The sequence below is a fragment of the Miniopterus schreibersii genome (genome assembly GCF_964146895.1).
Source record: "Miniopterus schreibersii genome assembly, chromosome: 11".
In the NCBI taxonomy this organism is placed as follows: Eukaryota; Metazoa; Chordata; class Mammalia; order Chiroptera; family Miniopteridae; genus Miniopterus; species Miniopterus schreibersii.
The window spans coordinates 8,422,090-8,436,349 of record NC_138111.1 but is presented as its reverse complement, the minus strand read 5'-3'; the positions used below and the strand labels follow the sequence as shown (position 1 = coordinate 8,436,349).

The 14,260-nt window shown below is 49.2% G+C and overlaps 1 protein-coding gene across 7 annotated transcripts in view; it reads right to left on the bottom strand.

Moving 5' to 3' along the window:
• DENND1A (DENN domain containing 1A) overlaps positions 1-14,260 on the bottom strand; it is a 405,631-nt gene that overhangs the window by 38,292 nt on the left and 353,079 nt on the right. For all 7 annotated transcript variants that reach the window (XM_081150732.1, XM_081150734.1, XM_081150736.1 and 4 more), the window contains one exon: positions 8,396-8,527. In XM_081150732.1, coding sequence (XP_081006858.1) covers positions 8,396-8,527 — 132 coding nt within the window. The remainder of the gene's footprint in view (positions 1-8,395; positions 8,528-14,260) is intronic.

The following is a 14,260-nucleotide window of genomic DNA, read 5'->3' as shown; positions in this document are numbered from 1 at the left end:
GGCACCTCATCTGTGCCAGGCCCGTGAGGGTGCGGAGGTCATGGAAGCAGGGCTGACACTATTCCTGTCGGGGACAGTGGGTCAGGCATGGAGACAGTGCTGCCAGAGCAGGGAGGGAGGGGCTCTGCCTGGAGGACTCAGGGAGGGCTTGCGGGGGGGGGGGGGGGGGGTGCTTGAGGTGGTCCCGAGAAGCTGATGGGATTTTGTCAAGTGGAACAGAAGAGCAAGGACACTCCTGGCTGTGGGGACAGTAGGAGCTGATTCATCTCTAGTTTCTTACAGCACCCAGATGCCCATGAAGAGCGGTGATGTGTTGGGGACTAGAGAAGAGGAAGGGGGACTCTGCCCAGGGTGGGGACTTAGCAGAGTCTCGCAGGAGAGAAGGAACTGCCCAGAAGTGCAGGATGGCAGGTGCCTCCAGCCCGGAAGACCCAGCTGTGGGCAGGGGGGCTCGGGCAAGGGGACGTCTGGAAGGACCTGAGGCTGGACAATTCTCCTGACCAACAGGCAGGCCCGTGCCCAGGGAGGGAATCCTGGAGAGGCACCCACATTCCGAAGGGCTGAAGGGCACGCCTCTCAGTATCTGCTGTTTTCTGGTGCCCTCTGTGACTCACAGACCAGAGGCAGGGAGTGACGCGTGACCCAGGGAATATGAGTGGTGGGACTGGGGTGGGGCAGGTTTGGAGAAGGCCCAGGACAGACAAACACACTGCAGTGAGGGAAGCTCATGAAACAGCGAGGGCGAAGGGCGGATTCTGGGAGCTGCTGGGACAGAGGGGGTAGAGGGGGTGCTCAGACGGCACAGGTGCTGAGCTCGGCACAGGGCACAGCGTCCCCGCAGGCAGGTCAGAGCCTGGGGCCAGCGCCCTTCGCCAAGCCCAGCTCAGGCCTCCCCCCCGCCGGGTCCAGCTGCCCAGTCCGATTTCCATGCCTCCGCGTATTTCAGTAGGGCCTTTCTGGAGACGATACCTTGGGCCAAAGGACGGATTTAAAAGGCAAAAATTCTCTACCACAACTGATGGGGAAAGCCGTGGGGATTGTGTGGGCCAGAGCAGAGAATTCCGGGGCTCTAACAGGAATCAGCAGCCACCCCATCCTAGAGCTGGCTAGAGCTGTGGCCGTGTTTGGTCTCACAGGTTCAGAACCGTCAGCGGGCGCCTGAGACACGGCCCCAGGAAGGCCGCTCCCACCACCCCAGGAGAATGAGCTCTGCTTCATCCTTGAAGCCGGCGTGAGCAAGGGTGTTAATTAAAAACTGCGTTTATCTGCACTGCTCTCCAGCAAGGCGGCAGCGATGAGCTGGCGGGCACCTCCTGAGCACGCTGGCGGGGGATCACTCCGAGGACCGAACAGGTTGGAGTTTATAACAAATGAAAAGGGGACTCTGAGACGCCCCGCTGCAGGCTCACACAGCGGAGACCCAGGCCTTTTGAAACCACCAGATGAATTCCATCCATCAGGAGTAAGTTAAACCACTTGCTGTGGGACTCTGAGCTCCCTGAAGTCAGGGACCATGTCACTGTCACCCGTTTTCACAGGCATGTCGCGGAGCAGGTACCAGTGATTGCTGAACGAGTGACCTAGGTTCTTGGCACTTTCTCCAAGAAAGTGCCCTGGATTGTGGCTGACCTGCCGCAGTTCATTCCCAGAAGCTGTCACCGTGACCTGCGACCCCCGGCCCCGACCTGCCATGCTCTTATGTCCCCTCTCTATCTATTGCCCTGGGTGGCTTCTGACCTTGATTCTCAGCCACGCCCAGTTTCAAGATTCCCACAGCTCTGGGTATACAGCTCTCTCTGCCATCAGACACGAGGACAAGAGGCTGGGACAATGTCTCTTCTTGGGCCTCTGTGCAGTTATCAATTCGATCTGCTCGCCCTTCCTTTGGTAACAGCCCCGACTGCCTCCTAGGAAGCACCCCTCCACCTCTTAGGTGTGTGTTTCAGGCAGGGCTGCCCAGGGCCACAGCGATTCCTGGCCACACTGTCCGGTTCTGAGGTAGGTGTATGATCAAACTTGGCTCCATGAGTGAATCCCATGCCTTGTGCTAGTCACTACCAGTGACACTTCCTTTCCTGCTGTCTCACACCTGGAGGGATGTGGGCTGAAGCTACCAACTTGCCTCTCAGCAGTTAAATATTTGGGGACATGGGGGCTGTTTGCTTTCTCTCTATCTGTGAATGGTCTGTGTGTGTCTGTGAGTGTGTGCAGGCATGTGTGTAATTTTTTGGCCACACCATTTGAAAGCAATTTTCAGACACTATGGTACTTTACCCCTAAAACACTTCAGTGCGTACCTCCTCGGATAAAGAGAAATCCCCACCAGCCACATTAACAATGCTTGTACCGTGTTACCTAACATCCCAGTCCATCTTCAAATCTTCCAATTTTCTTAAGAATGTATTTAAAGCTTAAAAAAAAATCCGAGTTAACTTCATACTTTGCATTAGTTATGTAGCTTAGTCTCTTTTACAGCCAAAAGCCTTGCTTTATTTGCTATAAACAAGGGACTCCAGGCTTTTCCTTTCCTTGACTGCTCTTTCCCCAGATCCCCTCCTCCCTGGGTAACTCATCCTGAGAGCATGGGGGTGCCCCAGTCCTCCTTGCCCCTTACCCAACCCCTCTTTTCTTAGGCATATATGTCTAGACCTTAGGAGCTCATAAACACACAAAGTAAAATGAGAGACGATCTAAATTCTTAAAATACAAAGATGTTTCCACTTGAAAACAAAAGGACACACAGCAAGTACTTCATAATTAATCATTAATCAATTTAAAAATCCACATCAATAATAAAACCCCAGGACGTTTACTCACTGCCAGGCCTGCAGTGAACTTTCCAGAGGCTCATACTCTCATGGGAGATGTCAAGCACTAAAGCAAAAATTACAAGGCTGTGTGAGACAGAGAATGTGCCAAGTTCTGGGGCTCTGCAGGGACAGGGGCGCCCAACTCCTCCCAGGGGAGTCAGGAGGACTTATAAACGGGCTGCCCTGAGAGTGGACAGGCATTTCATGAAGGGCCTCACCCCAAGGGTGAGGGTGGAATCTCCAGGGGAGGCTAGGCACAGGGAGGCGACACAGCCACTCATGCATGTGGCAAGTAGACCCTGTGAGGCCATGTGGGGCCCGGAGTGGGGGTGAGCCTGGAGGCCAGTTAGGATACTGTGGAACAGTCGAGGTGAGTGAGAATGCAGCCTGAACCAGAGCTGGGAATGGTGATGCAGAGGACAGGTGACAGTGTCCAAGGGGAAGAAGGGAGAGGTTCTGAGTGGTGGGAGGGGACCCAGGTTTCTGGATGGACCTCACTGGGGTCGGAGAAAGAGGAGGAGGGGTGAGTTTGGCGAGAAGTATACATTCAGACTGCAGGCCTGTGCTTTGAAGTGTCCAACGTGTTTGGGAGACAGCAGCTGAATTGAAGGGAACTGTGTGTGATATCCAAGCTCAGCGGGGCTCAGGGTTTCTCAGGGCACTCAGAACCAAGGTGCTGAGAGGGCATTCACTGGCTGGCCAGTTTTTCCAGCCCAGTGCGAGACTAGCACTGACTACCTGGCTCATGCTTGTAAAGCCAGAATCTCCAGATGCACAGACAAGCAGGACACCACACTCAAGAGGTGCTCCTAGGGGTGTATCCAAACCACGGAGTCCCGGGTCTCTGGTACTGCCTGCTTGGGGCTTGGGTATAACTGGCTTTTCAAACTTGACATTAAAGAGGTTTAGAAACCTTTGCTCAACTGGGAGAACAGAGGTACCCACTTTTTGGAACCTGTGAGACTGGGAAGCAGGCAACTACTTTGTCTGCAGGATCAATCAACTGGGGAAAACCCAACCAAGGGGGTGCGGGAGCAGGTCTGCCATGATGTTCTCAATGGAGCCCCATCCTCCCACCTGCTGAGAAGACCCAGCCCCTGGCCGAGACCCACAGCCAGCCCAGTTCCCCTAGCCAGGGAGGGACAGCTGGCTGTGGAGTGTGAATTAGCTACCGATTCCAGCAAATGTCTCCCGAGCCTGTTTCCTCATTTGTACAACGGGCATGATGCCTTCCTCCTCACCAGCTGAGGGTCAAGAGTCAGTGAAATGAGCAGAGACATGAAAGCACCCAGTGGCCTCTCCCTCTCAGTCAAGGCAGGGCATAGAGCAGTCTCCACTGGGTGCTATCTCCGCTGATTTCTCAGGAGGGGAAGGAGGGTCAAGGCCAGGTGTTCTGGCTGAGGGGTGCCCAGGCCCCACTGGGGAAGACACTGCGTCCTGGCTCCTTCCACAGCCACAGAGAGGAGGGACCATCCACTCCCCATCCCAGGAGGGGAAAGCATGGGAAATCCGCAGTTGCTCTCTGTGCCTCTCGCTCACTCCTGCCCAGCAGAGGAGGAGTCCTTCCTCAGAGAAGGAGATCCTTGGGACCAGGAGCTAAGCATGCTCCATGCTCCATGAGTGTTGGGGGAGGTCACCGAGTGATGTGACTGCCAGCTGACCCCACGACTGGACCTGGACCATGGGAGGCTCCTTCCCCCTCCCCTGGCCTGGGACAGAAGTTCTCCCCACTATTCCCAAAGTGGGAGCCATTTTCAAGGATGTGGCAAGTGGCCTTAGAGAGCAACGTGGTGTTGCGACCATCTGGATGGTATATGTGACCAAACCCTGTTAGGGCGGCTACATAAACTTTAAGATTCTGGCAGCAGGTGTGGAGAGACCTACTTGTCCTATGATGCCCAAGACAGGGCTTGTGAGTCAGTTCCCTTGAGTGTTAACCCTGCCACCTGCCAATCTAGAGAGGCTGCTGCCTTCTCCGCTCGCTCCCTACCCTCTGTTACGACACCCGGTGTGTGAATCAACAAAGTGCACTCCTGGCTCCCCCCTTGGTGCTGCCTGCAACTGGCCCCTCCTCCTGGGGAGGGGCTCAGTCTTCTTAATTCTGAGGGGAAGTCTGAGCAAGCCTGTCTGGTCTCAAGTCTGAAGCAGCACCCTCCTTTCAGTACAGAAGCTGGCATTTTATCTCGCTTGACTGTCTCCTGGGCCTTATTTCACGAATCTGAACTTGAGAGGTGGGGAAAAGAGCTATTCAAAGCCTCTCTAAAGCTAAACATTTTCCAAGGTAGGAACAGGCATTCCCATGCTACTTGGGATCTTGAACTCTTTAAAGAAACCAGACATGATAAGGCTTCAGAGATGAACTAAAAATCCGTCTCTCTTGCTCTTGTCTGGGCTCATCACCACTCTGAGTGGCGTTATGTACATCTGCTCTAGGAAACAGATGGATTGGTAGCTAGTTCAATTTGTTGACCAAATACCTTTTAAGTACAGGGTCCAACTTGGGACCGGGGTCCTGGGGGTGAAGAGGGTACCTCTGTGGAGTCCTTGTAGTACTACGAGGTCACTGTTCTAATTCTGGGTTGAGACTCCATTTGCTGGCCTGTCTCCTTCTTTCTGCCTACAGGGAGGACGCTCAGTGGGGCAGACAGGCCACCGAGCACTTTCTCTCCCTGGCAGAGGTGACTCTTGCCTGCGCACGGAGCTCCCCTCATGCTGCCCCCTTAGAGCTGCCATCTGAGGGCTCCCTACCCCCCTGCCAATGTCTCCATGGAGCGCCCCTGGCTGGCTGCATGGGCACTGGCTCTGCCAGGTGGAGGAACTGCTCTAACAGTCTCAACAGCTGCGTCCCTACAGACAGCTAAGTGTCCTTGAACAAACCCCACAGAAATGCGAACTCAAGGCAGGGTCTTCCGAGGTTAGCATGTACAATCGGCTGGCTCGGATGATTTTGCTGGTGATGAGGCCCTGGGCAGGTCCACTCAGGTCCCCGAGCTCTGGCTCTGCCACCATAAAATGCGGCTAATGATCCCTTCCTCAAAGGGCTACGGCAGAGGGGACATGTTTCCAGAGGAGAATGCATACTGTTGGGGCTACATGAGTGGTTTAGGTGATACATGGATGGACACTTAAAACGTATTTTTTGATATGCCTTAGAAAAAACTTTAACTAGTATATCAACCCTATAATTTTACCAATGTCATCACTTAAGACGAGGCTAAAGTACAGATGTCAGGTCTGAGGCTGTTTAAAGGAAAATATCCAACCAAAAAGTGGTCCAGATGGCAGGAGAGTGTGGCAAAATTTCTGAAATGGAGCCCAAAAGACTGTTCCGTGAGAAGCATGTCAAGTCCCCGAAACTCAGGCTGCCAGTAGCAGGTGCTCTTGAAACGCTGCCTGTTCCGGTCAGCAGCCCATCACACCCAGGCGCCTGGGGGAGGGCAGCGGACAGCCTCGCCGGGGCAGAGCTGGAAAGAGTTGAAAGGAAGGGTCTTGGGCTTCCCGGCCCATCCCCCAGCAGCTAATCTGTCAGCTAATGAAGAAGTGGCGGCGGCACAAGTGAGCTAGCAGGCAGTTCACTTACAGCGAACTGATTAGGAATGTTCAACCAACAGCAGACTGTGGACCTTTCCCGAGAAAATAAATAGAGTGTAGACTGTATGCAAATGTGTTTGTCACTTTGACAGCACGTCTCAATTAAGGCATCTCGCGGCTGCGGGTAGGCTCTGCGGCTGCAGCTGCAGGGGAAGGCCCGCTGCATGGCTGAGACCGGGCTTGACCTTAATCCGCATGCATGCATTAAAAGCCCCTGCCTTCCTGCGCACTTGCATAATGCTGGCAGCCACGTGAGGGAAGACAAACGGAGAAAAGCCACTTTCACCCTCCCCAGTTTACAGACCTGGGAGGGCACAGACAGCTCTCATTTCAAGAGTTTGGGGTGGCTTTTTTTAATTGTTTGTCCCCCACCCGCGTACACACACTCTTATTCTGCATTTAGCTGGGAATGGCATTAAAGCGTCTCTACTTTTTCCTGAAATGGAAAGGAGGTCTTTCTCCATTTCAAATAGGGCCTCCTTTTTTGTGTTTCGAAAATGGTATGTTTAACACCATGAAATCCCTCTCCCCCGCCCCATCTCCCCGTAATGGGCTCCAAACTCCCGCGAGGGGCTCTTTTCATGGGAAGGTTCGCGTGCAGGAGTGAGGACAAAGGCAGGCAGGAAGCTGGCTCTGGAATGCCACGCTGGCGACCAGGGGCAGGGCTTCCAGCAAACCCGCGGGGGCAGGGCCGCATGACCAGGGGGCATGGCTTCCAGCAAACCGGCCGGCTGGCCACACAGGGTCCCCCAACGGAGCCTGAGCTGCGAGGGGGCAGCTCTTCAGGGCGCAAACATCAATGAAATTTGAAGATAATCATTAAGCAAAAGAGCTCTGCCCCATGGATGCTTCTTTCTTATGCTGTATTTCAATTTTTATAATGTCCCTTTTAAGTGAAAAATCAGAAAAGGGGAGTGAACCTCTCAAGTTTAAGATGTGTGAATGTATTATCTGAAAATACTGATTACAGAGGAAGGTTTTTATGTTTTAACAAACTCACTCCTTTCAATCATAACCCACAGCAACAACTGGATTAGTTTCCTTTATTTCTAAGTAGCTCTATGCCTAGCACATAGTAGGAGCTTGATAAATGTCCGTTAAAAATGAATACTTTAAATGTATGCTTCTAGCTCCTTTATGTGATAAAATAGCAATTCTATTTACAATAAAATCATAAAGACTATTTTAATCATGCTTCACCTAATAAATGGCTAAAGAATCAGGTGATTTCAGAATAAATGACCTTGTAGATTCTTATTACAGTTGTATCTTGTTAACAGAGCCATTTCTCAGAAACCAAAAAGTTACGACTTTTGCTAATCAAGAAAGTCAATTCAAGAGTAGTAGGGGAGGGTATACAATCTTTTTCAACCAAAAATAGAACTACCGACTAAGAAATGGATAAAAAATTTCAGTTTCTATACAGAGTACAATGTTTTACTTAAGAGGAAAAAAAATCAAACAAATAAGTAAGTTTTCAAATGCTCACTCTGGTCCAATTCTGGTTCCAGAATCGGATCCCTGGAACCGCAGTGTGGTGTTTACTCTGAGAAGCAGGACTCCTGGTATTGATTTTCAGGAAGTACATTAATAAAGAACTCCTAATTGATTTTTTTAAGACTTTGCTTGTTGCCTTTTATTTGAAGGTGCAAAGAAGGGCCTGGGATGCTAAAGTGTTCTAATGAGATGCTTAGCTAACAGAGGCACCTTAAATGGAGCGTCTTGGGGTGCGGGGGCAGTAGCTGCATTTAACGACTTCATTCAAGAGTTCAGCTAGTTTGTGGCCAGAGCCATGCTGTCTCCTCAAAGTTTTTGAACATTCCCCTTCAAAACACGTTTGCACTAAATACACATTGGAAGATGTGCCAACTCCCTGGGATTGTTTTACCAAAGAGAGCGGAATGAAATGAAAACACACCAGCCGCATGCGCCACCGTCCTGCTGAAAACCGAACCAAACCAAAACCCGACCAGTCAAACGGACGGGCTACATACCTGTCCGAAGTGGACTGTGATTGGCCTGCGGTCTTCTCGGAGCCTGGGGTCCTTGGCCTCCACCAGTGGGGATGGCACAGTCTTTGGCAGCTGTTCGTCCAAGGTGGGAGCACAGCCATTCTCGGTGATGTCCTGCAGGGAGAAGCCAGCCAGGGGTTGGTGCCGGGTCTTGGCACCTGCCATGAGCACAGGTGCTCCCTCCAACCCCAAGGCTAAGAGCCAGGCCACAGAACTCCCTCTGGGACATTTAGAGCCCATCCTCCTAGAGATGAAGGAGCTGGGAGGCCAACGTGGCTGTTTGACCTTTAAGGAGGTCAAACCTAAACCAATCATCCTAAATTACAAAGGCAACATAATAATTCACAATACTTGGGGGGAAAATCCCTTTCATGCCACTGCTTTACAGGCCTATTTTCATTTTTACATACTCACTTTGCCCACATGCAGACACTTAAATTTCTTGCAATCACAGCTCGTGCATAACTTTACATTCTATTTTTTCCTACTATCTTATAAGCATCTCCATGGTGTTGCATAGTCATTACAATGATAATTTCAATGGGTGCATAATATTTCACTGAAAGGCTATATGATAATTTAATGAATCATTCTACCACTATCAAGCATTTAGGTTGTTACTTTCCCCCTAAACACCACAGTGATAAACACTGCAGCTTTTCTTTCTTCTGGATTATTTCTTTAACGGAAATCCTTAGGAATGAAATGACTAGGTCAGAAGATATAACCATTTTTAAGGCTTTTTATTCATTCTACCAATTTGCTTTCCAATTTACACCACTACCAGCCATGGATACGTTGTTTCACAGTACTCGTTAGCCTCATAGGTTTAAAAGTGTATCGCTAATTTAAGAGGTGAAAGGCGAGACCTCATTGTCGTTTAATTTGCAGTACTCTGATTATCTGAGAGTGTGGACACTTCTCGGTCTGTTTACTGGTGATGTTACTGTTTGTGAAAACCATGTGCCCTACTCCCTCTGTCTTAGCCCTAATCTTTCTGGCAGAGAATGAAGAGGCTGAAGTCTGAGTTAGGATTCTATGACTTGGAGAAAATTTAGGATGCCAAAGGAATATTTTTAAATTCAGAAATTTACATTTAATTTGTGCTTCTGATGAATTAAGTCAAATTATACGGAAAGGAAAAGCCCCAATGTGCAAAACGCAGGTGATGGCTCCCCTGGCTAAGGCTCGCAGCTGACTGTGCACAGGGTTCTTTGGGACGTGTGGGTGCTGCCCACTTGTGCAATGAGGACCACACAGTTCATTCAAGTCACGGAACTGCTTAAATCTTCACTGACACAAGGCAGAGAATAAATAAATAAAATATATTTAAATCGTTCCTTTCATCAAGTTAAAATAACTCACAGAAATAATAAATGCAATTTCCAATTCTTTTAGTTGCAAAACAAATACACATTTTGGTTAACAAAACACACGCCTTTAGTGCTCATTAAGTTCCACATATAAGGACTTAGCCATTGGGTGCCCTTAACTTCTCCGCCAAATAGAGAGTGATGGCACGTGGAGGAAAGTGGCCCCTTACTGAATAATAATGCATTAAGGGTGAAACATGTAACATCTGTGAGCCTCAGTCTCCTCTTCTGTAAAATGGGAATATGGTAGCTATGAGGAGTAAAGCATAATGTAACATAAAAGTGTCTACAGCATTAAAAAGACTCTATACGGTACTCAACAAACTACAGGAATTTCTGTGTGTGTGTAAAGTCAGCCCCACACTCCCAGCTGCAGCCTCTACAGTGCCTGGTGACATCACGGGGTGAGCACCTCCGGGTTTGCAGGCAGGGCTTACTCAGGCGGCGGCCTCAGCCAGGCCCAGGCTCCGTGATGAGAGAGGCCGCCGATGGCCAATTAGAAACGGCTCTTTTGGGAAGGGGCTGCCCTAAAGTGCTCAGGTCAAGTGGAACAAAGAGGAGGAGGGCTCCTTCTGTGCCGGAAAGTAACAAAGGGCAAAAGGGGCATTTTGGATCCAGTGGGGTTACCTAGAGGACAGACACAAGAGGCTGAGTAAAGCCAAACAGTAAAAAAAAAAATAAAGTTTTTTTTTTAAATCCACTTTTTGTTCAGGAAAAATATTGCAAGTGTGTGTGAGTGACTGGCTGAAAAAAAGAAAAGAAATGAAGCAGTTAGGCAGCATGGTAAGAAAATACTGATGGTGAGGAAAACTGTAAGATGATAGCTATTTAAAAAATGTATGTGGCAGTTTTGGGGACAATGTCTTTGTTTAAGCTTATAGGTAAAAACATCGTTTTCTGGTTTTGTTTTTCACCACCTAGTAGCTGTCTGATCTTTCCAATTCACTCAACCTCCCTGCAACCTATTTCTTTATTTTTACAATGGGGAGACCACCTCCTGCTTGGGGAACTTCAAAGCCACTGGGACAATGGGTTAAATGAGATGAGATGTGAGGAAGCTTTGAAAAATGTTACAATACCGTGCAAACTGAACATTAAATCTTTATTCCTGCAAAATGGGAAGCACACCATCTAAAAAGAGCTGCCCTGTGGTGAGCGCCTCCTACTGGCAGGCACTTTTCCAGCCCCTTGATCTTTTCCACAATCACCAAGAGGTAACAGGAGTACCACACTTTTATAGGTGCGAAAACAGGGCTCAGAGAGGGCATCTTCCCCAAGGCCACACAGCTAGAAAGTGGAAGAACCCAAACCTATATGATTTCTGGCATTAAGCCCTATCAGCCTTAACAATACCAAGTGAAGGTTTTCTGAGTTCAGGAGGTGCTCAGCAAGTCAGCTGTGATCTCCGTCTGACACTCCTTTTCTTACATGACCCTGTGCTGCCATGCCTGATGAGGGCTGGGCACTTATTTATCTTCTTACCCCTATAGTTCGTGAATTCCTTGGGGCTTGGGTTCTCTGCCTCAGAGCCTTGAATATAGTACATGTTCTCCAATAAATCTTTGCATAGTTGAGTTGCACATTTGGAAGGCAAATGTGTCCAATATACAAATGTGCTTGTGTGTCAAAAAGTAGTGCAGCACATTAATTTTATTTAGTTAGAGGACCCGAAGGTGCGAAAGACTTCTTGCAAAGTCCCAAGGCTTGCCCACCAATTTATTAACGTCTGCGCTATTCCTTCCACCTGGGGAAGGACAACTGCTTCCTCCCTGGAGGGCAGTGTGGGAGGAGCCCCAGTCAAGAAGGAAACAGCACCAGTCACATCCTGCTAGCAGAGGTCTTACACATAGTAGGGATCCCATAACTGCCAGCCTTGGTACCCATGATTAAAGAAACTGTGGTCTGAGAGCTCACTGAGAAGCTGCTAGCAGAAGGTATGAGAAGGCAGCCTCAGACCCTTCTGGTGGGAATACAACTTGGCAATTTTATCAAAACCCTAAAAGAGGTGTGTCCTTTGGCCCATTCATTTCATTTCTAGGAATTTATCCTGATGAAATAATTAAGAATTCCTGCAAGGTTTTATCTATGAGGATATTTGCCAGAGAATATTGGAACTAACTTAAGTGTCTAACAACGGGATTGATTAAGTAATGTATATATGTACCTCAGATAAAATTTTATGTACTTATTTAAAACAATGACATGTGGAAGAAACAGTCAGTGGTCTGGCAGATGTTTAGGATGTAGTAAGTGAAAATGCAGTTACAAAATGAGATCATTTTCTTGTTTGTCTGATTTGTTGAATTTTCTTCAATCGACATGTTTTTTGTTTACAAACAGAAAAAAGTACTGACCGTCAAAATGTCATTTAAAAAGGAAAACCCAGAAGCTGACAGGAGGGGCAAATCTGTTCCTTCCTGAAGGGTATCACAGAAGGAGACACCAGTCAGAGCTGCAGATCAGAGGCCACATAGGGTGGCACATCTCTCCCAGAGACAGGGACAGCATTTGATAAATCCTTGGACAGAGTCCCTACAAGAAGCCAGCACGCAGGAACCTGGAGGAGAAGGGGGCTCTCAGTGGCCCTGGGCAGGAGCTGGGTGCAGGTTGGGCACAGAAAAAGCCGGGGCTATGTCTTCATGAGGCAGAGATGTGGGGAGAGCATTCCCAGCCCAGGGGAGCTGGAAGGCAGAGCTGGTTAAGGGGTCATGGGTGACAGCTGGGCCTCCCAAGAACCTCCTGGTTAAGGAGGTGGAAGGTTTTAACCAGGGGAGTGGCTCGGTCAGAGCTGGGTTCTAGAAAGACTGCTCCAAGGCTGTGTGGATGGCTGAAAGGGAGGTGATCCCATGCCAACTCATTTCCCAGGGCACGTGCACATGGGGGTCTGGGCAGACGGCTGCTCCAGATGTGGGACAAGAGAAACGGGCAGGATGGAAACTCTGGTTTACTGAGTGGCCAGTAAGTGCTGCTGTTTAAACCCATTACCTCTTCTAACTCTTAGAACAATCCAGTAAAAATCTCTATTTCTCTTAGATGAGGAAAAACTAGGTTGACAGAGGTCAAGTAAATTACTCAAGGTCACAGAGTTCCTATCTTAGACAGCCAGCACTGAAGCTAGCTCGCCTGCCTCAGAGTCCAAATGCCAGGCCACCGACTGGGGGTCTAAAGAGCCCCGCGGATGCCTGGCAGGTGTGGCTCAGCGGTTGAGCATTGACCTAGGATCCAGGCGATCGGGGTTCGATTCCCGGTCAGGGCACATGCCCGGGTTGCCGGCTCAATCCCCAGACGGGGGCGTGCAGGAGGCAGCCGATCAATGACTCTCTCATCATGGATGTTTCTTTCTCTCTCTTCCTCTCCCTTCCTCTCTCTGAAATCAATAAAATAAATAAAGTCTTAAAAAAAGAAAATAGAGCCCCGAGGGTGTGCAGGAGGCCTTCCCGTCCCTGACTCAGACTGCTGGTCTGTTTTGGGATTTGGGTGGTGTCCTTCTTTTCCATTCTACTTCACACCGCAGCAAATGCAAATTAAAATATGAATTCTAAGGTCAAAAACAGTATCTGAAGCTGGAATTTCTATGATGGAGGCTGCAGCGTATTTTACTGTCTGTAGGCTGGGAGCTGACAGCTGTGTGTTGGGTGTGAAAATGCCTGTTCTACAAGAATCTACCTAGATCCCCCTGCCCCACGTGTGCTTACTCACGCCCTTCAGTACACCAGGAAACAGCTGGTTGGCCAGAGACTCAAGACTTCGCTAACCCAAGTATGAATCTGCTCCTTTTAAATCACAGAAACTAAATCAACAAGCTTGATGCCTCTTTTAAAGATTGAAGATTTAGAAACTTTAAAAGGGGCTGTGAAATGGGCCTATTTGATGAAATAATTTTGATACAGAAGAAAAAAATGGCATTTTTCAGGAATTCCCCTATAGGCAAAAAAAAAAATTAAAAAAAAATAGCCCTCTTTGTGTGAAAATTTTACTGCCCCCTGCAGGTGAGGAGGAACAGGGCATTCTGATGCCAGCCTGCGCGGGGCTGTGACTGGATGCCATCTGGTGACGATCACGAGCCCCCACCAGGTGGCCTTCTTCTGCAGGTCTGGGGATGGGGGTGGGAGCCCCCCATTCTCTCTTTAGGAAGCAACGCCTGAGTAGCATCTTTGCCATCTCTCTTCTTCCTAATTTTGAGCAAGTCAGACTTCAAAGGAGGCCCAGCTATAGGAGAACTTGACCACCTCGCTCCATTAATCCAGAGAAATATTATCCAGCCTTCTTTTTTTGTTGTTGGGCTGAGGCAGAGCAGGCGTGGAATAAAGCCACACTACAGTGCGTATGACAATTATTTGCCGGTGGTCACAAGGATACCCTGAAAGCTCCAGCTTCAGATGCTTTGAAAATCGGCAGCACAAATGAACAAGGGATGGAGAAGGGGCCCTGCTCAGTCATATTAGAGATGGACCCTCCACACACCATGGTGACC